Source organism: Chiloscyllium plagiosum, chromosome 11 (assembly GCF_004010195.1).
Source record: "Chiloscyllium plagiosum isolate BGI_BamShark_2017 chromosome 11, ASM401019v2, whole genome shotgun sequence".
NCBI lineage: Eukaryota > Metazoa > Chordata > Chondrichthyes > Orectolobiformes > Hemiscylliidae > Chiloscyllium > Chiloscyllium plagiosum.
This window is the reverse complement of record NC_057720.1, coordinates 67,460,418-67,484,134: the sequence shown is the minus strand read 5'-3', so window position 1 is coordinate 67,484,134 and position 23,717 is coordinate 67,460,418. Positions and strand designations below refer to the sequence as shown.

The following is a 23,717-nucleotide window of genomic DNA, read 5'->3' as shown; positions in this document are numbered from 1 at the left end:
TAATTTCAAAGACTGTCTACCTTGTACTTTTCTGATAAGTGTCAACCATACTTCAGTTGTTTTAAAGACATTACTGTTTATGAATTTTTATAGAACTTTGCTCTTAAAATTCACTCAATTATTAATTTCTTTAAATCAATATTCCTCATATCACTAGTGGCTCCCCAGTGGTTTAGCTTACAGTAAGTCAGATAAAACACTTTTACATTGACTAGCGAGTTAAATCATCCAATGCAATATAAATTTACTTTGTGCATAAGTAGGCCAATATCCATCAGACCACAAGATCCACTTGTCAAAAGGAGGTCTATGAGGTGAATTGTTGGTCAGAGTAATTTGCAAAGAATCAGACTCTTACTTTTACTTGGCATGAAATGACTATCTTTCATTCCCAACTCAACCAAATTCCTTTAAAAAGGACAATTATTTCAGAAAGGTCACTGGACCCGATGAAGTTCAATGGTCACCCTGCCTCAGGGAACTTTTACTGAACTTTTCCTCAGGTGGTTAACTGAGTTTGGTAGGGCCATTGGTAATAAAGGTCCATGGGACAATACACTGATAGGTCATGTTTTGATTCCCTGCTTTGTTTTTATTTGGTTCATTCTGTCTTATTACTACATATTATACAGTATAGAATTTCATAGAACTCCAGAAGATTATTTGACACATTATACTGTCTGAAATATCTAACCTCTAACCCCCACTTCCTGCCTTTTTCCCCGTAGTCATTTAAAACATTTTTAACCAAATGCTTGTTCAGCTCCCTTATGAAGCCTCATAATGATTCATATTGTGTCTGTTTTTCCTCAAGCATTCCATGACCTACTACTTTTCCATGTAAAAAATCATTTTGTACTATTTTGCGAAGAGCATAATTAAAATTAGATTTTATGTCATTTAACAGCTAATAATTGCCTTCTTAACAATTTGAACCAATTTTTAATACTTAACCATTAAATTCAAGGGGGTTTCCTGCTCTCCTTCAATCCCACCTTTGGGAACGTAAGCTGCACTGGGGATTATGACAGGATTGCCAAATCAATTTTTGTGACTTCTCTTCCCATACTCTTCTTCATACTTACTTCCAGCTGGCTGGGAAAACCACAATGTGATCTTTTTCACTTCATTTTATTTTTTAAAAAGGAGTTTAATTATAAAAGAAACACCCTGTTATTAATTAAACTAATCTTAATTGACAGCTGCACAGAGTAGGAAATTTGATTTTGTGCCAGAAGCTACACAAATCAACAGTGACTCTGAAACACATGCCTAAACACAGAAGCTCAAGGCTGCTTCCAAATCACGCCTACGCTTCATTTCTGTAAAATCACAAATTCAGGAAGATTGAACTTTGAGCAAGTCCTTTTAAATCTTTGGATGGACAGAAGCAATCAAAACTAGTATTGTGTTTCAGTTCAGACCAGAAGCAGCATCCAGTATTACTATGGATTCCATAACCCCACTGACTTGCTCCTACCGGTTCCATATAGAATTCCATTTATAAAAAACTGAAACTTAGTAATATAAAGCAAGCACTTTAAGGACTGGCAGGTAAGCCAGAGAACATAACTGAAACTTCGAGTATGGCGCATGCTCTAATTAATTTCTACTCCATCTAACTACAAGGTATTAAAGCAAGGTCCTAACACCTGATTACTCTGTTGCTGTATGCTAACTTGTATCAAATTCCATTCAGCAACATCCGCATGCTGGCTGACCAACACTACTCCTATTCTGACTACACCTCAACTTTAAAGTTTTCTTCCCTGTAGTATCCTCCAGCCTTTCAACCCATCATCATCTCTGTGCTCTATCAACACGTAGCCTTGTGAATCCTTGATCTTAATCACTCCACCATTGAATGATATGCCGTTAGCTGTCTATGACACAAATTCTTGAAGTCCATTCATAATAAACCTCTGCCTCAATGCCTCTTCCTTGTGCTTTAAGATGCTGCATTGAACCCATCTCTTTGACCAACTTTTTTGTTGTCTGTCCTAATATTTTCTTATGAGAGTTGTCATCACATTTTGTGCAGCAATATCCCTATAATTGTGGATGTTTTGACTGTATTAATGGCACAATGTAAATGCAAGTTATTGTTGAGTTGTCATTGTTAACTGGAGAGAAAAATAACTGTAGCCTAATTCGCATAACTAAGATCATTATATATTGTAAACATACGACATGGTAAAATGAAAATAAAAACAGAATGAGTGACTTTAAATTAGGGAAAGCATCTCATCATTGTATCCTAGTCCAAGAGTATTTTATGACCTCGATCTGCATTGAATTTAAATTAAAACAGCAAGTGCTTAGAAATTCAGCAGCATCTCTGGGGGGAAGAAACAGGGTTAATGCTTTGAGCCCAATATGACTATCTTCAGAACTAGTGTTTTTTATGATGCTGACATTGGGATTCAAAACTTTCTTTCCCTATGTGCAAAACCATAGATAATCAACTAGTTTACAAAAATTTTATAAAATAATTAAGCTACTAAATAGGTGTTGATTGACAGTGCTCAGAAAAGCTGGGGTGGGGGTGGCATTTCTTTCTTATAATTCTTATTGCTTGCTAAACTCAGAAATGGTCATTTGATCGTGCACCAAAGTGCCAGTTAGTGGTTAACTGAGAGGAAAAGGAAAGGGAAGGGTGTATCACAACTGACGTCTGACTAAAGGATACCTGGAGATATTATCTGCTTACACGGAGTAAATATTCAAAGATTTCAATTATGCAATATTTGTTGTTGAGGTATTTCTTGTAAAAGGTTTCACTTTAATCATATACGTAAAGGATTAGAATACAACTGAAGCACGCAGAGAACATGTTTTGAGACTGACAGAGTGTTTACTAGCCTCATCAATAGCTATTGAGTCCTGGTGCAGATAAAATAGGATAAGTTTCAGCATTTGCTCGCTTCACAACCAACATAGAGTGTAGCAGTGTATATCATCTATAAGATGTACCGCAGTAACTCACCAAGACTCCTTAGGCAGCACATTCCAAACCTGTGACCTCGATCACCTGGAAGGGCAATAGCAGCAGCTGCACAGGAGCATCTGCAAGTTCTCCTCCAAGTCACACACCATCTTGACCTGGAACCATTTTGCTGTTCCTTCATTGTCTGAGGATCAAAATCGTGGAACTACATTCCTTACAACATTATGGGTTTCTCTGCAACCCAAGGACTGCATTGATTCAGGAACACAGCTGGCCACTGCCTTTGCCACACAATTGGGAAAAGTTAATAAATGCCCAGCCAACAATACCCAGATCCCACCAAAAAAAAACTGGGAGAAATTAATTTACATAGCACCATTTTGAGCAGTACTACACAGACTACTCCTGGAGAATCAAGCTAAATCAGTTTTTCCCCAAATTTTTCCCCAAGTACTGTTCTCTTTAGATATATCCATATTACATCATATCAGGGCCAGTTTGATAGTACAGCATTTGCAAGCTTCAGAGGTTGGTGTGTCTTCTTTTGAACCTCTGCCACAGCCATTCTTACATTGAATTGCAGGCAAAGCCATTACATTTCTTTCCACTCAAAATTTGAGTTGAATTTGTTCATTGGTGGTTTCTAGTGCATCAGCTGACTGCCTCACCAAGTAGGAGAAAGTGAGGACAGCAGATGCTGGAGATCAGAGTCAAAAAGTGTGGTGCTGGAAAAGCACAGCCGCTCAGGCAACTTCTGAGAAGCAGGAAAGTCAACATTTCGAGCTTAAGTTCTTCATCAGGAATGAGGGGATGGCCCAAGGGGGCTGAGAGATAAATGGGAAGGGGGCGGGGATGAGGGTAAGGTAGCTAGGAATGCGATTGGTAGATGAAGGCTGGGGGTGATGGTGATAGGTTGGAGCCGAGGGTGGAGCGGATAGGTCGGAAGGAAGATGGTCCGGTAGGACAATTCCAGAGAGTGGTGACGTCTTGAAGGGTTGGATCTGGGATAAGGTGGGGGTAAGAGAAGATGAGGAAACTGGTGACATCGACATTGAATCCATGTGGTTGGAGGGCCCCAAGGCGGAAGGTGAGATTTCTTCCTCCAGTCGTTGGGTGGCCAGCATTTGGCAGTGTAGGAGGCCCAGAACTTGGTGGAGTGGGAGGGGGAGTTGAAGTGGTCAGCCACAGGACAGTGGGGGTGTTTAGTACGTGTTCCTGGAGATGTTCTCTGAAACATTCCACAAGTTGGCATCCTGTCTCTCCAGTGTAGAGGAAACCACATCAAGAGCAAAGGACACAGTAGATGAGGTGTTTGGATGTGCAGAAAAACCTCTGCCACATGGGGAAGGATCATTTGGGACCTTGGATGAAGATGTGGGGGGAGTATAGGTGCAGGTTTTACACCTCTTGCGGTGGCAAGGGAAGATGCCAGGATTGGAGGGTGGGTTGGCGAGGACCTAACGAGGGAGTCACAGAGGAAATGATCTCTACAGAATGCTGGGGAGGGAATATATATCTTTGATGGTGGGGTCTGACTCTAGGTGGAGAAAATGGCAGAAGATGATGCATTTTATCTGGAGACTAGTGGGTTGGAAGGTGAGGACCAGGGAGGTTCTATCCTTATTGCGGTTGGAGTTGTGGGGTCCAAGTGCGGAGGTGTCAGAAGTGGAGGAGATGCGCTGGAGTACATTGCTGTCCATGTGGGAGGAAAATGGTGTCCTTGAAGTAGCAGGCCATCTGGGATGTTCTGGATTGGAATTCATCCTCCTGGGAGCAAATGCGGTGGACGCAGAGGAATCGGGAGTAAGGGATAGCTTTTTACAGGAGGATGGGGTGAGAGGAGGTGTAGTCCAGGCAGCTGTGGGAGTCAGTGGTTTGAAGTAGATGTCCAGGTTAAGTTGGTTGCGGAAATGAAAATGGAGAGGTCCAGGAAGGGGAGGGAGGTGTCCGAGATGGTCAAGGTGAACTTGAGGTCAGGATGAAAGGTTTCCGTGAAGTTGACGAACTGTTCAATCTCCTCACAAGAGCACGAGGTGGCGCTGATACAATGAATGTAGCGGAGGATAAAGCAGGGAATGGAACCAGTGTAACTATGGAAGATGGACTGTTCCATGTATCTGACAAAGAGGCAGCTATAGTTGGGGCCCATGTGGGTGCCCATGGCTACCCCTTTGATCTGAAAGAAGTGGGAGGATTCAATGGAGAAACTGTTGAGGGTGAGGACCAGTTCAGCCAATCGAATGAGTTTGTTGGTAGAAGGGTACTGGTTGGGTCAGCAAGAGAGGACGAAACAGAGGGCTTGGAGGCTTTCATCATGGTGGAAGAATGTGTACAGGGACTGGATGTCCATTGTGAAGTTGAGGCGTTCGGGGCCAGGGAACCAAAAGAAGTGGTGAGCAAGGGTGGTGTACCGAATGTATGTGGCGAGATTCCTGACTAAGGGGAAAGAACAGTGTCAAGCTGTGCAGAGGTACGTTCATTGGGGCAGGAGCAGGCAGAGATGATGGGAGATCCCCTGAGGTGATGAGGTTGTGGATGGTCTGGGAGATGATAGTTTGGTGATGGGAGGTGAGGTCGTAGTCGAGGGGGCAGTAGGAGGAGGTGTCCCTTAGTTGGTGTACAGGTCAGTGCACCAAACTATGACTGTGCCCCCCCCTTGTTCACTGGTTTTATGGTGAGGCCACTGCCGACTACACCGCCTCCGTGATCGCCGCCAAGACAACCACTGCCGCGATCGCCACCAGAACCGCTGCCGCCGAGACCACCGCTGACTCCCCATCACATCAATTCTGCCCCCATAGTTGCCACTGCCTCAGCCACTGCCACCCCCACTGATGTCACTCACCACAACACCATTGATGAACACGTAGCTGCCACCGAAGACATCACGAGTGTCACACGGAACATCACTTCCACCCCTGCGGATGCCACTTGAATGCACCACTTCCGACACCCCCGACCCCCCACGGTGTGTGTCACTTCCTTTGGTGATGTCACCCACAATACCATGACCACACCCACTCCAGAGGCAGTCTCCACTTCCACTCCCAACTCCAGCTCTACATCAGGTCTGAGCCCCCAGACCTACCATGTTTTTACCATCCCCCCAGACCTTTCCATCACTGAGGATGAACAATCAATCCTTAGTAAAGGCCTCACCTTCGTCCCACTATGCTCCCAAATCAACAAATTCAACACGTGTTGCAACATCGAACTTCTCTTCTGCCGCTTCTGTGCTTACTTTTTCCATCAGGACTCCCACCCACTCTCAGAGTACCCCTCTGCCTGCCTCCAACATACCCCATCCACCTGGACACCCCATGCTGCTCTGTTACCCGCCCTTGACTTCATCTCTAACTGACACCATGACATTAACCGCCTCAACTTGCTCAGTCCTCTCACCCACTCCAACCTCCCATGCTTGCAATGCACAGTCCTCCACTCCCTCCGCTCCAATCCCAACCTCACCATCAAACCAGCAGACAAGGGGGAAACGTAGTGGTAGTTTGGTGCACCGATCTGTACACCGCTGAAACCAGGCACCAACTCATGGACACCTCCTCCTACTGCTCCCTCAACTACAACCTCACCTCCCATCACCAAACTATCATCTCTTAGGCCATGCACAACCTCATCACCTCAGGAGGATCTCCCATCCACAGCCTCCAACCTCATAGTCTGGAAACCCTGCACCACCCAGTCCTACCTCTTACCCAAAATTCACGAACCTGACTGCCCCAGTCGACCCATCATCTCCGCCTGCTCCTGCCCCACCAAACTTATCTATCGCATTCCTAGCCACCTTCCACTCAAGCCCACCCTTCCCAGTTATCTCTTAGCCCCCTAGCTCCCCCCCCCACCACCACCAACATTCTTGAAGAAGAGCTTAGGCTTGAAATGTCAACTCTCCTGCTCCTCGGATGCTGCCTTACCAGCTGTGCTTTTCTATCACCACACTTTCTGCCTCACCAGGTACACTGCAGTAGCCTATGTCAGGGTGAACAAATCTGTTAAAAATTACAGAAAAAAAAAAGACTTGTTTAAAAGCCTATTCCATATAGCCGCAATGGCACATGCATCACATTGCATCTTTCTTGGCAGGATGTAGCTTGAAAGAGAATTCAGTGAGGGTGGGAAGAGAGGAAATCCATGTCTGAGAACAGTGTGTATTTTTCCAATTCCCAAAGCTTCATTTCTGATATTACATTTAAGTCCCAGTCATAACTGTGTAGGAAAGTTACTGTCCTGGATGTGTCTGCTTTGTGAACTCTTTTCCTGCTAGTAATTATTCTTCCGCTCATTTTTTTTTTATTTATCTCTTGTCTGCACTTGGCCTTTAAGATCTTGATTTGTAGTAAGTGGAAGCTGAACGTTGACCAGATTATTTGTTCTGTAGATGGAGAATAGGAGAGTTCCCTTGCAACTCACTCTTGTGATGTGGCAAGCAAATTGTTACATTTTCTGCAGCAAGTGTCAGAAATGCATTAAACTCCTTAATATCAGAGCTGTATTGTGTCTGACTAAGGCATGTACCACAATGACAAACTGTTTAAAATGTACCATTTTGAGGACAGGAAACCAAATGAGTAATCACTATTATAACGGTTTGTAATTGTTTCCTTCCATTTAAGTAATTCTATGAATGCTGCATAAACAAGACATACCGTTCACTCAGCCTGGCTTTACTTGCAGCAGATAAAGTGAAAGCATTTACCAACATTCCTCTTTTTGTACCGTGCTTGTTGTTACTTGGAATGCTCTTGTTTCAAAATCCCCTGAAAGATGCTTTATAACATGATAATTGAAGTGGTTTCATTTTATGTGTGTTCAAGGTTTTGATACTTTACTGTTATACACTGAATTTAAAATGTGCTTTGAAACTGGCAGATTGATAAAGGTATTCCACACCAGCACATTGCCTGGGAATGAAGCGGAGGAGGTGGGCAGGGAAATGTTGGGAATGTTATGATAAGCTAATATAGGCCTTTCAGGAATTGCTCACCAATGGCAATAAAAGAAAAATCCTGATGGGAGTGTGTACAGGCCTTCTCATGGTAGCCAGGATGTGGGACAGAAAATAAATTAGGAGATAGAAAAGGCATGTAAGAATGGCACTATTACAATAACCATGGGGGACTTCAATATGCATGTGGACTGGGAAAATCAGATTGGTAGCAGATCTCAAGACAAGGAATTCAAATGTCTATAAGATTTGTTTTTTTGGAGAAGCTTGTAGTATAGCGCACCAGAGTTCTGGGTTTGGTGATGTATAATGGGGCAGACTTGATAAGGGAGCTTAAAGTGAAGGAACCCCTCGGGGGGACAGTGACCATAACATGATAGAAATCACCCTCCAGTTTGAGACAAGAAGCTGGAATTATATGTAATGGTACTACAATTGAGTAAAGGTAACTACAAAAGCATGAGAGAGGAGCTTGCCAGAGTTAATTGGAAAGGGAGCTTAACAGGGAAGACAATGGAGCAGCAATGACAGGTGTTTCTGGGGGTAACTCAGGAGGCTCAGGAGAAATTCATCACAAGGAATAAGAAACACACTAATGTGAGGAAGAGGCAACCAGGCTGACAAGGGAAGTCAGGGCCAGCATAAAAGTACAAGAAAAAGCATACAATGTGGTCAAATTAATGGGAATCCAGAGGACTGGGAAGCCTTTAAAACAAGCATGCGATACCTAAAAAAGCTGACAGTAAGCTAGCTAGTAATATAAAAGAACATTCAAGAATTTTTTTAGATATCTGAAATAGAGAAGCAAGAGTGGACATTGGACTACTGAAAAATGAGACTAGGGAAGTAATAATGGGAAACAAAGAAATTGCAGTAGAACTGAAAAGGTACTTTGCATTAGTTTTCACAGTGGAAGGCACCAGCAGCATACCAGATCTACAAGAGAGTCAGAGGACAGAGATGAGTGCAATGACTATCATGAAAGAGGTGCTGAGGAAGCTGGAAAGTGTGAAGGTGGATAAATCATCCAGACTACACCCCAGAGTTCTGAAGGAGATAGATGAGGAGACTGTTGAGGCATTGGTTGTAGTCTCTCAGGAATTACTGGAGTCAGGGAGAGTCACACAGGACTGAAAAATGGCTGATGTAACACCCTTGTTTAAGAAGGATGAAAGGCAGAAGACAGGAAACTACAGGCCGGTTAGCCTGACCTCAATGGTTGGTATGATTTTACAATCCATTATTAAGGATGAAAGTGCATGATAAAATAGGGCTGAGTCAGCAGAGCTTCATCAAAGGGAGGTCATACCTGACAAATCTGTTAGATTTCTTTGAGGAGATAAGGCACAAGTAAAACAAAGGCAAGCCAGTGGTTGTGATCCATTTAGATTTCTAGAAGGCTTTTAACAAGGTGCTGCACAGGAGGCTGCTAAATAGGATGTGTCCATGGTGTTACGCAAGGTATTCATATGGAAAAAGGATTGATTGACTGGTAGAAGCCAAGGAGTGGGGATAAAGGATTCTTTTTCAGGATGGCAGTTGGTGACCAATAGAGTTCCACAGGGGTCATTGTTGAGACCACACCTATTCATGTTACACATTGAAGATCTGGATGCGGGAACTGAGAGCAGTATTGCTAAGTTTACAAATGACACATAGATAGGTGGAGGTACAGGCAGTGTTAGCATTCATTTCAAAAGGGTTATTATTCAACCACAGAAATATAGTGCTGAGGCTGTATAAGGTTCTGGTCAGACAGGATTTGGAATATCGTGAGCAGTTTTGGGTCCTGTTTCTAAGGAAGGTTATGCTGATGTTGACAGGTTGCAGTGGAGGTTTTTTAGAATGATCCTGGGAATGAAGAGCTTGTCGTATAAGGAGTGGTTGAGGACACTGGGTCTGTACTTGATGGAGGTTAGAGGGAGGAATCTGATTGAAACTTACAGAATACTGAGAAGCCTGGATAGAGTGGATGTGAAGAAGATGTTTGGGTGGTGGTGGAGGATTGTTTTTCAGTCTGGAGGCCTGTGACCAGTGGAGTGCCACAATGATCGGTGCTGGGCCCTCTACTTTTTGTCATTTACATAAACGATTTGGATGTGAGCATAAGAGGTACAGTTAATAAGTTTGCAGACGACACCAATATTGGAGGTGTAGTGGACAGCGAAGAGGGTTACCTCAGATTATAACAGGATTTGGACCGGATGGGTCCAATGCTGAGAAGTGGCACTTAAAGGGTTCAGGAAAGATTTACAAGGATGTTGCTAGGGTTGGAGGATTGAGCTATAGGGTGAGGCTAAATAGGCTGGTGCTGTTTTCCCTGGAGCGTCGGAGGCTGACGGGTTTGGGGGTGGGCAGGGGGTCAGGGCTCGCGCGCAGTGTGCTGCTGCTTCATCTCCTGAACGGGGAGCAGACTTCACAGAAAATTCTGAGCCCCCGAGGAAATCAATTAATCGAATAATCAATTATCTGAACGAAATAGTGCCCGCACATCTCGTTCGGATAATCGAGGTTCCTCTGTTTACGGTGAGTGTGGGACAAGGATGGAATTTGCGAGATGAAGTAGTTTATTAATCGCAGGTCTTCTTGATCAACACCCCAACTTGATTACTATCCCTAACTGAAGAACACCCTCCAGCCACCCAATGACACTTGACTAAACTCAATTTCCTCACTGATCTGACTATCCACTCATCCTGCTCCCCTGTCCAACCACACAATCTATCCATCTCACCCACCTCGTTCAATCAGCCATCCATTAAATTGAATTTTTTAAATCAAGGGCTGAAGGGTCTACGTCTGCACCTATTTCATCACAAGTGGTGTATAGACAGGATATATCCTGTCTTCCCTGAGCTACTCACCTCTGATTGAATTCCCTGGGGGATGTTCTGCTGCTTATTTCTGTGAAAGCAGTCTCAAAGGTCCTTAGTAGAAAGGAATTGCAGTGTAAGTCAGGGGAATTCAAGAGCTCAGTGGCAATCTGACAATTACTGCAGCTGCTCAGAAGATCCAGGCCTATGTAATCCTTGTGCCTGTCTTGGAAAATCAGCAGCTCCCTCCACAGAATGCCTGGTAAAATGAATGAAAAAAAAGTGTCAGGATGAAAATAGATAAGAGAACAGCAATATTAAATGAAGGCAGGAGTAAAGAAGTCACAAAAGGGATAGAGTCAGTGAAACAACCTAAAGGGCAACACAGAAAAATGAGGGATTACATGCTTTAACTGTGGCTACAAGAGAACCACTTTGTACATTTAGACAAATATTGGATTGCTGAAGATTGTAACACTGTGACATTTTTGGTTGATACTTTAACTATTTTAATCACAATCACAACACAGCAAAATGTAACACAGTAGCTGAGCAGGATCCCTCATGAATGTGATGTTACATTCAGTTTTAGGCTGATGATGTTTTGTACTGAAAGTTACTCACCTCAGCTGATCATAATAAAGCTCTTCTGCATGGACAGAATAGGAGATGTCCATGTCCACACTTAAATATGTCCCATCAGCCAACTGTAGGAAAATTATTCCAGGATAGAAAGATTGACCATTTGGCTGTCCACTTCAAATTTACCCCCAGAATATGTGACAAGGGGGTACCTAATGGAAGTGAAATAAAGAAACTAACCAAAATAATGAAATACTGTATAAACAAATTTTAAAAGATCAACATTGTACTGGAGTTTGAGGTCACTTGAATTGCACTGTATAAAAATTGGAGATTGTATATCTAGGAGAAGAATTTGAATTTAGTACAATATTCTGCAAAAGTTAATGGGTTAACTTGTAGATCTGTGCTCTGGCTATGTGATTGTGTATTGTGATTTACTGTACATGCTGTACAACTGTTGTATGTTACACAGGCTGAATATCATCCTTTCCAAAGGCCACAAGAACTAGTGGACTACTGTAGAAGCCATGGAATAGTCTTTGAAGGGTACTGCCCACTAGCTAAAGGACAGGCCTTGTCACATCCTGACATCATCAAAATGTCAGAGAAATATAACTGCTCACCCTCTCAAATCTGTATCCGTTGGAGCATACAAGTAAGTCAAATCTTTTCTCCGATGTACATTGCCGTAATTTCTAATTGGTTGACTTTTTCTCAGATGATAAAACCGTATCTGGAGTTTAGTCACAAACCAAAACACGTTAGTTGTTTTGAATGAAAGAACATTAGTGATACTAAAAACAATCCTTCAAAAAGTTCTAATTATATTAAATGTTAACAGTAATTTGAATATTTCTAAAATAGGTGATTATATAAAGAATACTGGGTGCTGCTGTGAGGCTTGAAATATCCACTGTCAGTAATTTTGAATACTCCAAAAGCTGACTTGATAGCACAGACATGAGCTGAATGCTTTTCAGATTTAAAATGTTGCAGGTTAGGAGAGTGTGTACAGACTGAGATGGACCCTGGATCGTCCAATGGATTACATCAGTAGAAACTTGCATTTCAATAGTACTTTTAATATAATAAAATTTAACAAATTGCTTTAGTGGAATACTATAATGGACTTCTTATATTAGCCATGTAAAATATGAGGGCCAAAGACTAACAGCTTCATCAAAGATGTAGATTTTTTTAAAAAATCTTGAAGTTGGAAGGAGAGGTTGAGAGGTTTAGGGAGGGAATTCCAATACCTAAGATCTATGCAGCTGAAGGCATCACTCCCAGTGGTGGAGAGATTTAATTTAGGCATGCTTGAGTAGCCAACTTAGAGCTTGTGGGGCTGGAATCCAGGACCATTTTCATCTCAAAGGAGCAGATTTACAAGATTATCTCAACACCATTCACTGCCCTGATTTGGAAAGACATCAGTGTTCCTTCAGTTTCACTGGGTCAGATTCCTGGAGTTCCCTCCCTGTGGCCTTCATCAGATGGACTGCAGCAGCTCCAGAGGGCAGCTCACCACCTAAGGGAAATTAGGAATGGCCAATAAATGCTGGCCAAGCCGATGAAGCCCACATTCCCTGCAAATGAATTTTTAAAAATGTCTACAGATGACCAATAACTTCTGAAGGAACATAGAATCTAGGAGCACAGGTAAGTTATTCAGCCCTTTCAGCCTACCCACCATTCAATAAGATCGTAGCTGATCTTGTAGTCTGAACTCCACTTTCCTGTCTGGACCCATCACCTTATCTTTCAAAGATATATCTAAGTCAGCTATGAATAAATTCAAAGACCCAACCTCCACTGTCTTTTGGGGAATAGAACTGCATACACTAATGGTGCTCTGAGAGAAAAAAAAAATCTTATCTCCATTTTAACAGGAAGACTTCTTATTTTTAAATTGTTCCCTAGTTCTAGTCTCCTCCACAAAAGTATAAACTCTTGGCATCCACACTATGAAATCTGCTCAGGATCTTACATGTTTCAATAATATCACTTCTCATTCTTCTAAGCTCCTAGGGTTATTAGTCCAAAAACCCCTTCTTCATAAATATGCCCTTCATCCCAGGAATGAACCAAGTCTAACTTTTCTGAACTGCTTCTAACAGTTATAATGTGAGTAGAATATGTAAGCCCAGGCAGAAATGCATTCGAGGTAACAAAGTATTAAGGATATATTAGGACAGATGACCAAAAGATTAATTGAAGTAGTAGCTAATGACAAGTCTCTTAAAGGAATAAAAAGAGGGGAAGATGTTTTAGGAGAGAATTCCAGAGCTGAAGGCACAGCTGCAAATGGTGGAGGAATTTAAATTGGGTAAGCTCAAAATGCCAGATTTGAGGAGCTCTGACATTTAGCAGGGTTACATTTTCATTGTAGTACTTGGATTCAAATTTAGATGGGATGTTAGTCTAATGTATGCTGGTTTCAACAACCCAACTGGAGATTATTGTAGGCTGATTCACCCCAGTTTTTGGTGAGTGAAAACAAAAGACTTAAATATGTCCATAAATTAGCAAACCCATTGAGGAAAAACTGGCATTCAAATAGTGAATCTCACATTTGTATACAGTAATAGAGAATGCTATTTTGCAATTGGCGCAGGTTAATCAGATTTTAACTGGACTTAACTGTGCTGTATTTGAGATAGACTGACTAACTCTAGGAGTTTCCATTTCAGTACCTTCGACTCCACAGCACTAATATCAGTCACAATGATGAGTATAAGAATGGAATTTTTTTAAAAATCAACCATAACTCTGCAATGAAATTTCCACAACTAATCAGAAAATATTTGATTGTCTATTCGAATGTCTACTAGTTTCCACTTCCCAGTAATGTGCAGTTCTTTAATAATACAGAGCAATGATAATAAGTATTCCTTGTGCTGTTTATCCTTTGAATTTGTAATTGTTTATTAATAATGAGTGACACAGTCTCGTGTGTTCTGATATTCTGTAGTAATGGAGCAGGCATTCAAATATTGCTTATTGCAAGACCCTATTATTCTGTTAAGTGACTGTAAACATACATGAAATGAAATGTTTATGGTGTTGAGAAGTTTCTAAATATTTGGCACACATATTCTACAGGAACTTGGGATTTTCTCAGAGGTATCTGTGTTTAGGTATAGGAGAAAAATCAAACATTCAGTTTGATTTCAGTTCAATTCCCTGAGAATCATTCACACAGTTCTTGGCAAGCAAAAGCCTTTTATCTTCAATAACTGGTCAATAGTCCACAGATCAACAAACCTCTTGTAGTCACCCAACTTCATCATTGCACACCACCCCTCAGCTCCAATTCATCTGCAACCACTTCAATAACTACTTGTTCAAACCGATGTTTACACAATGTTTGCCATAAGCTTCAGGTTACTTGTTTTTCAAATCATGTAGATTCCTTTAAAACACTAGTTTTAAAACAGTTCTTTCTCATTTCAACCCACAATTTAGAAAAACAAAACACGCTCTTTACAACTTTGCTATATGTAATTGACTTGTATATTGTACTGAACACGCTACATGTAACTAATGCATAGTGTACCAATTCTGCTGTATGTAATTAAAGTATGTAATGATAAGATCCTCTATATTTAATATATAATAAACTCTGCTCTATGTAATCCTCTGTAGCAACCCATGTAAGTAACATACTAACTCTGCTTTTTTAATTCCTTCACAGGATATGGGCATTGCTGATAAGCCTAGTATTTATGCCGATCCCTAATTGCCCCTGAGTTGAGTGGCATGTTAGATCATTTTCAAGGCCATTTAAAAGTCAACCACATTGTTGTAGGTCTCAAACTAACATTTAAAGATGACAGATTTCCTGCTGTAAATGGATGAGTGAATCAGATAGTGTTTTATGACAGGCCATGATAGTTTCATGGTCACCATTAGAGTCATAGAGATGTACAGCATGGAAACAGACCCTTTGGTCCAACTTGTCCATGTCAACCAGATATCCCAACCCAATCTAGTCCCACCTGCCAGCACCTGGCCCATATCCACTTTATATAATATACTAACCGTGCTATACACAACTACTATACATGTAACTAAAGTTTATAATGTAATAACCCAATTATACACAATCACTGTTAATAATATCCTAATCCTGATGTATGTAAACACTATGTGATGTGCTGTATGTATGCAGTGTATTAACCATGGGAATGTTATGGGAAAAGATCCTACATCTTTGCTCTTCCACAAAATTTTGAGAATTTGTTTTGTTTTAATAACCTCTCAAAAAGAATGGCTATTAATGTGGAAGGTTTATTAGTATACACTCTAAGTGAGCCATTTCCTTTTCACTATCTGAAGAAAGGACTGATGTTTAAATAATAGAAAAGTAGAGACAGAGACACAAAATGATTTGTATTAACTCAGGATGAATTGATCATTCAACTTGTGATTAATTTCTTTATCTCAAAACCAAGAATGGAGTTGTCACCATTCCGAAGTCTACCAAGAAAGAGAGGATTTGGGAAAACTGTCAGGTAAGTTTTTTTTTCTGAAAAAAATTGCATTTTTAAAATATTCTCACTTTATGACATTGTCTTTTATAAATAGTTCTGCACCGCTCCCACATTAACGTCTAACATCCCTGCAGTCTGGTCGAAAGGTTTATTATAAGCAATAATGTTTTTGTACTGATAGTTCTTGCTATGAAAGAAAAGACTGTCATTTTTTGGAATTAATACTCAGTGACTTAGCAATACTAGCAATTCATAGAATTACTGATAGAGTATCTTTACAGCAACAAGTTATATAATCACTGGAAAAAAAGCCTTGGCTTCAATGATTAGCAATGACAAACAGAAGGTTCATGACGGCGAGTGACAGAATTATTGGCAGAAAGCTTTAGAACTGTTCAGAAAAGCAACGACACAGAGTTTCAGTCAGTCAAAAAGCCTGAGAATTACAGCCACAAGTTACAACAACAACAAATGTGAATCATTATTATTAATGCACATTATTCACTAACATGTTGGCCATGTGTATTAGTGCTTAGTGAGCAATTGAATTTTCTTCATGGAGATATGCACTGGGACCCGTGAAGGAGCAATGGATTTCAATGTTCAGGTGCACAAATCACTACATACTCGTGCACAGATACAAAGAAAAGTTGGTAATACAAATGAAATGTTGGCTTTTATCCTGTTGAATTGAAATTTGAGTAAATTACGCTTCAGTTGCTTAACAGCTTGATTAGCCCCCAGCTGGATTACTGAGTTCAGTTTAAGGCATCAGACTACTGGAAGGAAACATTGCTCTTGATGGGCTACAGTTCAGATTCATTTAGGATGTTCAGTGCCTAAATGGATTCAGTTCAAATGTTAACAAGATCATTGGGTAGATAAAACAACGTTACTTTCTATTGTGGTGGAAGTCCAGACCAATTAGTGTTAGGCCATTCAGGACTGAAATCAGGAGGCATATGTTCCGTATAAATGGTAGAGAACATTTGGAACTCACTGCTGCAGAAGACTGTGGCTGTTGGTTGGATTGAAATTGTTATGACTACAAAGGCATACACTTTATCAGGTAAAGGTAACAAGGGATAAGTAGAATTTCAAATATATTAATTGAAGGGTAGAACAGATTTGCACTGAGTATCTTCTTCCTGTATCTATCGAATTACTGGCACAAAGTATTCATACCAACAAATAACAGACTCCCTGTCGAAGAGTTTTAACGTGTTGAACAATTGAATAGTTGTCATAGAATATTAGTGTAATTTAGCAACAGGATTTCAGCTTCAAAGTATTCACAACAGTAAATCAGAATCCTAGACAAGGTGTTAGTACCAAAGACATCAAGATTCAGGTATCATAAAAGCTATGTCACTGCACAGCCAAAGGATGATTTTCTGTTTGTCTATTTATGTGTCACCAATCAAGGCCTAGTTCCTCATTTCAAGGAAGCACATGACATGCTACTAGCATCCGTTCTTCAGTCAGTCACTCATAGGCATGGGGGAGCTGGCTAGCATGAGCCAGCAATTCTCTGTGAGGAATTGATGTTAGAATCTCCCTCATCTGATAGCTGGCTCATGAGATCAAGAGCTTGTGTTAGGAATGGTAAACATAAATCCACATGCTGCTCCCAAGAGTTCCAACAGAACGCATTTCTAAATTGTATTAAAGTTTATCAATTGATGGCAACAAAACAATTCTGAAGCAGTGTTTTTTCTAAACCACCTCAGTACATTCACTAATGATCTTATCTTACAATTGTTAAAATTAACTAAAGAATAATGCTATGATAAGAAAAAAGCTATTGTTGCACATTGGTTTCCTATTTACTTACTAATTTTAAGGAATACTGAAAGTCTATTAACTTCACTACCTCATAGGTATTCCAGTTTTCTCTTACGGAGGATGATTTTGCTGTTCTAAATGGAATGCATGAGGGCCTGCATGTTTCCTGGGATCCTTCAAATATCAAATGATGTATGTCAAAATTTTACTTACATATACTAATTGATAAACAAACTGAATGTGCGAGGTATACTCATTCTTGAGATATGCATTAGTTTGTTTCCAAAGGTTGTTGATCTTGTGAAAATGCATTGAGTAACTTTCTACAACTACCACATCAGAAACTAACACGACAGAAACTTCAATGCAAATATTGGGAACATAACAAATTGAGTCATTGCAAATGAGGACTTCTGACTCATTGTGTTATAGTGACATACTTAAGTGGGTCTAAGGCAGTTTGGAGAGAGTAAATGTTTAAGCTGGTGAATAGTGTGTCAGTCAAGAGAGCTGCTGTGATGTGCATGGTGGCAAACTTCTTGAGTATTATTGGAGCAATACTTGCCCAAAACAAATGTGGTATATTCCATTATTCTCTTCAATATGTATTTTGTAGGTTCTTTGTGTTTATAGTTTTGGAGAATCAGGTGAACTTTGATGCGTTGATCAATTCTTGCAGCCACAATATTAATATAGCAGGTCTAGTTCAGTTTCTAGTCAATGGTAACCTTGAGAATGTTGATAATAGGGGAGTCAGATATTGTAATGCCACTGAATGTCAAGAGGCACTTGTGAGATTCTCTCTTCTAGGAGATGATCATCACCTAGTATTTTTGTGGCACAAATGTTACTTCACCACATCAGTTCAAACCTGAATGTCACCCAGGCCCTGCTACACTTTTTCAGTATCTCACAAATTACAAAGGGTACGAATGAATACTGTACAATCATCAGAGAACATTCCCATTTCTGATCTTATATTGGAAGGAGTGTCATTCATTCGAACATAGGAATTAGGCATGGAAGTAGACAATTCAACCCTTCAGCCCACTTCACCATTCAACATGATCATGGTGGATCCTATCCTGGTCACAAGTCCGCTTTCCTGCCTGCTCCCCACAGCCCTTTATCCTGCTTTTCATCAGAAATATATCTATTTCAAGGTTTCATGAAGTCACTGAAGATGGTTGAGTGTAGAACATCATTCTGAGGAACACCTGCAGCGGCCATGGTACGAACAACAACCACAACTATCATCCTTCATATTAACTGTAACGCCACCTAATGGAGGTTCTTTTTGACTTCAAGTTTGGTAGGGGTCCTTGATGCTGCACTCTTCACTCACTAATCACTCTCACTTGACCTCTAGAATTCAGCTCTTCTTTGTTTGGACCAAGGCTGTAATGAGGTCAGGAGATGAATGGGCCATGTGCAACCCAAAATGAATATTACTGAATGGATTATTAAAGAAACACTGCTTAATAACACTATCAACAATACTTCACTTCACTGATGATTGATGACTGATGGGCTGGTTATTCGCCATATTAGATTTGTCCTGCTCTTTGTGGATAGGAAATATCTGGGAAATCTTCCACAAAATCAAGGAGATGTCAGTGCTGTGACTGTACTGAAACAGCTTAGCTAGGGTCATGCTTAGTTCCAGAGTACAAGTCTTCATTACTAAGACCAGAATGAGATAGAGGCCCACAATCTTTGCAAAATCCAGTGTCTTCAGCCATTTCTTGATATAACATGGAGTGAATCAAATTGAGTCAAGACTAACATCTGTAAAACTGGGGAACATAGAACATTGAACGTTACAGTGCAGTACAGGCTCTTCAGCCCTTGATGGTGCGCCAACCTGTGAAATTAATATGATGTCCATGTAACCTACACCGTTCCATTATTATCCATTTGTAGGTCCAACGCCCATTTAAATGCCCTTAAAATCTACTACTGCTGCAGGCAGGCCATTCCACACTCCTGCTACTCTGTAAGTGAAGAAACTACCCCTAAATCTATCACTCCTCAATTTAAAGCTATGTCCCCTTGTGTTAGCCTTCACCATCCGAGGACTTCAGGAAGAACTGAGATGGGTGATCTATTTGGAACTTCTGACTAAAAATGTTTGCAGATACATTGTTTTGTTTATTGTTGGAATCAGTGAGGAAAGTGATGTTTGTTCATTCATTCGGGTTACGGGCCTCTGGGGATATTTCGCACTCCTTGCTGCAAATGCTCTGTGTTTGGCACAAATCTTGAGACTGCATAGTACAGACATTAAAGTAACATGCCACCTGACATACAGCGAGATGCATGCACCTTTGACTGAGGCCTGTTGTATAGCACAGCCACCTCTGTGCTTGGTTATATGACTGAGCCAATTGTCAGTGCAAGTTATGGGAGAGGAGAGCAAGGCAAGCCCACATGCCAACTCCTTATATAGTCCCATACCAACTTCTGCCAACCCATTTTCTGCACACTCTGCATTTTGTCTTTATACCCTGCATGATAACTCATCCAGTATTCTTCAATGGTAGAGTTCAGGACCAATGCTAGATAAAATAAAATACAGAACTCATCATTTTAAAAAAGCATATCCTTACTGATAAAAGCTCGTACAATACAACTAATTCCCCTCAATTTCTTAATCCTAAACAGAAACATTTTATTCTTGGCATGACATCAAAGACAGCTAACCCCTTTAAACTGTCTTAGAGCTGTCAATCAAACTGTGAGCCAAAAGGCCTTTCACAGTGGTAATGACAGGTTGTGGAAGCTGACAAGCAGTAACCCTACGACATTGAGGGTTATGTCAGCAAACAGCCATTGAAATTGCAAGCATCAATTCTTCTCCCTAATCAGAGGTACAACAGGCTGTTTATCCTTCAAAATTAGAAGAGCATAGAATTTAAATAACTTGATAGTTTTGACAGTTCCATACTCATCCAATTTATGCATATTCATATCAATTCTTAAAATCCTAAGTTGTACACTCATGCAAACGTACTTTGCTTCAGACAAAATGGGGTCTGTTTGAACTCAGCAGAAAGTTTGAAATCCCTGCATGAATCACACCCTGTGACCCATCTCATAGAAACAAGATCTGTCAGAGTTAGGAGCTAGGGTCCAAACATCAACCTGGTTAATGTTGGAATCTCCACAACTGTGGAAATACAGGCCTACATTTAGTTGATAGTACACAGCCACAGTAAAATTCAGGGGAATGATATAACATATTGAAGTATTAACAATGTTGAGTATTGCAATATACAAGTTCAATTTTTTGAGCTCATATTTGCTGCTGTGCAGATACTGATTTTACTCAAGGCACCTTCCCATAGGGAGAGTAAGAATGTAAAAAAGAAGCTTATTGATGGACTAATGCAATATTTTAAGTAGCCAGTTGAAGTTCAGTATTGCCCTGGGCAAGTCCCTCTTTTGCCTTTATAGCAGCAAGAAGTGTTTACTCCAGTGAGAACTATGCAGGAGAAATCAGCGTAACTAGGGTTTTTCACATATGCCTTATTTCTCAGAATAATTGTTGTTCTTTTCTGACTTCCTGAAACTTCTTAAATATCTAATGTGTAATTTACAAATTCATTCCTATCAGTCCTTATTATTTTTCTTCAGTTTCCCTCTAATCTTTAAAAAATTAATTTGCTTCTGTGATTAATCATTTAACCGAATAGCAGGTGGTAGAAAAAGATTGCAGCTGAGTGAGACTGAAAGCACAGTAATATCTTTCAAACTGTCAATGATCTACACTAGAAACACCCTGAAATCTCTGAGGATACTACAGCTTTTCTATAACTTTTTTTTCTACTTTTGAATATTGACGAAGAAAATAAAGATGAATAGCTCCTCTGCACCTTTTTAAGTGAACTTTTCTACAAAGGTGAACTTCACTTTTAAACTACTGCTGTTTTCATGTAAATTATATGTCTTATTCATGCATCTTTAAAGGATACTTCCTTACTTAATGATCTGTGTTTAATAACTTCGCAATTCTATGCAAACTGAAGCTAGCATATTATGCTGTTTAATATACATTTTGTTAGAATAACAATGAAGCAATATGCCTATAAACCACACGCCTAAAGATTTAACTGACTTTCAATAGTGTCTTGTCTCAATTCATTCTTTATTCTATCATGCAGTACAAAATGTGCAATTACTCAGATCTCAACTGATATCCTGCATCATGACGAAGATAACAGTGAAAGATGCCACACCCAGAGTTTAACAAAGGCAAATTTAAAGTTCACACACCTACAAGTCTCGTCAAAACAATTGAGACAACTTCCTGCCCAGAATTTAGAACTACCATAAAGCAAGGAGAAGAAAATATATTGCTTCCAGTGTCATGGCTTCCATTAGTGCAGGGCAAAAGAGAAGATTCATGGTTATAGCAATGCATTGCCAGTACCATTGCTCATTGCTGTATATTAAAGCTTTAGGGTGTAAATCCATTATGCATTAAGTGAATGTTTGGTCTCTTCAGCTAAACCCTCCCAGAAGATGTGTCCATAAACTGGGCCTAATTTCACATCAAGATCCCACGGAGTTCCACAGCACCCATAGACAGATTCAGACCAGCTGCAGTGATAGCCTGAAACCAGATTATGTCACTGCCTTTTTGCTTGTGATGGTTTATGTTATTGAGGGAGAAAAAAGTGTGGAAAGGAACAGCATTTTAAAATTTTTTAAGGAAGTGATAGCAACTTGCTTTGAAAAAAGGTGTAATTCCGAGTATAGGGATTATTTTCACGTTGGCTGCAAAGTAAATAACAGTGAATCATAAGACTTAAGGACCCTTAGGTTTAAATTTGTATGTTTTTAATCAAGGTATGTTACAAGGAAATAGCACATTCTATTTGCATCAGATCCACAGACGGAGTTTCAGGGTGGAATCAGAGTTTAAGTCTGAAGCAGTCTGTTACTATGGTAATGTTGTGTCTTGAAAATTGATAATATATCATTGAACCACACAGCTGCTGCTCCCTGCAACTGTATCTTTAAATAGTTTGATGAAGGTTGTGCTGTATAAAGGTTCGCCCACTTTGTGTCGCTGTGTTGGTTTGATTTCTCTGTCATTCCTGTGTCTCTGTGCTGATACTTTTTGCCCCTCATTATACCATTTATTTTTGTGAGTTGTTCATTTATCTCTTCATATCGATCCTTGTCATTATGCAAAACATTGTTTGCTACCATTTGATGTCTCTTCATGTGAGCATCATTATGCCTTCTGTGTTTGTGGTTGTTAACCCTGTGACATATTTCATAATTCCTAACATTTGTCTAACAATAAATTAATCATTTAGAGAGTAGACCATTGCATGTTTCATATGAACATAAGAAATAAGATTAGACCATAGGGCCCTTCAAGGATGCCCTTCCATTGAGTAAAATCAGGGCTGAATGTTTTTCACCAACTCGTCTTACACCTATATCCCTTGATCAACATTAACAAAAACATACCAGTCTCTGTCATGAACGAATCCATCAATAGAGCATCCTCATCCATCATGGATGGAGAATTCCAAAGGCTTACAAACCCCTAAATGAAGGATTTCCCCTGGTCTCATTGCTAAATGGCCAGCTTCAGACTAATACTCCTACTTCTCGTATCTCTAAGTGACAGAGGTGGTGTTGGTGGGTGGCGTTCAATCCCTCAGCATCTTTCCTGTTAATTCTGCTGTAAACTTCAATAAGATCACCTCATTCTTTTACACCCAAAAGAATATAAGTCTAGTACACTTAACTTCTCCTCACAGGGCAGCTCTCTTATTCCAGAAAGCAGAAATTTCTGGAAAAACACAGCAGTATCTGGAGAGAGAAATCAGAGTTAATGTTTCAGGTTCAGTGACCCTTCTTCAGAACTGATGGTATTTATGCAAGAGATAGGGAGAGGGGGAGGAGTAAATGATAAGTGGAGATAGAGTCCAAAGAGAGAGAAAAAAAACCTTAGTACAAAGGAGTGAATAAAGGTCAGCCTGGCAGAATGAATAGCTGCTAAAAAGGACTACGATGTGGCTCACAATTGGTTGTGTTTGGAAGTAGCCCATATGATGACAGGGCCTGGTGTGTGGGGATTGGGGTAAGGACATGGGAGAAGGTGCCTCATG

General features: G+C 40.3%; 1 protein-coding gene across 6 annotated transcripts in view; it reads left to right on the top strand.

Annotated features, from left to right (window-relative positions):
* zgc:110366 (uncharacterized protein LOC550476 homolog) overlaps positions 1 to 23,717 on the top strand; it is a 113,948-nt gene that overhangs the window by 77,826 nt on the left and 12,405 nt on the right. For 3 of the 6 annotated variants that reach the window (XM_043699667.1, XM_043699666.1, XM_043699665.1), the window contains exons 5-7: positions 11,781 to 11,963; positions 15,763 to 15,822; positions 17,682 to 17,778. In XM_043699667.1, coding sequence (XP_043555602.1) covers positions 11,781 to 11,963; positions 15,763 to 15,822; positions 17,682 to 17,777 — 339 coding nt within the window. In that variant the 3' untranslated portion in view covers position 17,778. The remainder of the gene's footprint in view (positions 1 to 11,780; positions 11,964 to 15,762; positions 15,823 to 17,681; positions 17,779 to 23,717) is intronic. The other 3 variants (XM_043699664.1, XM_043699669.1, XM_043699668.1) reach the window with 1 other exon arrangement.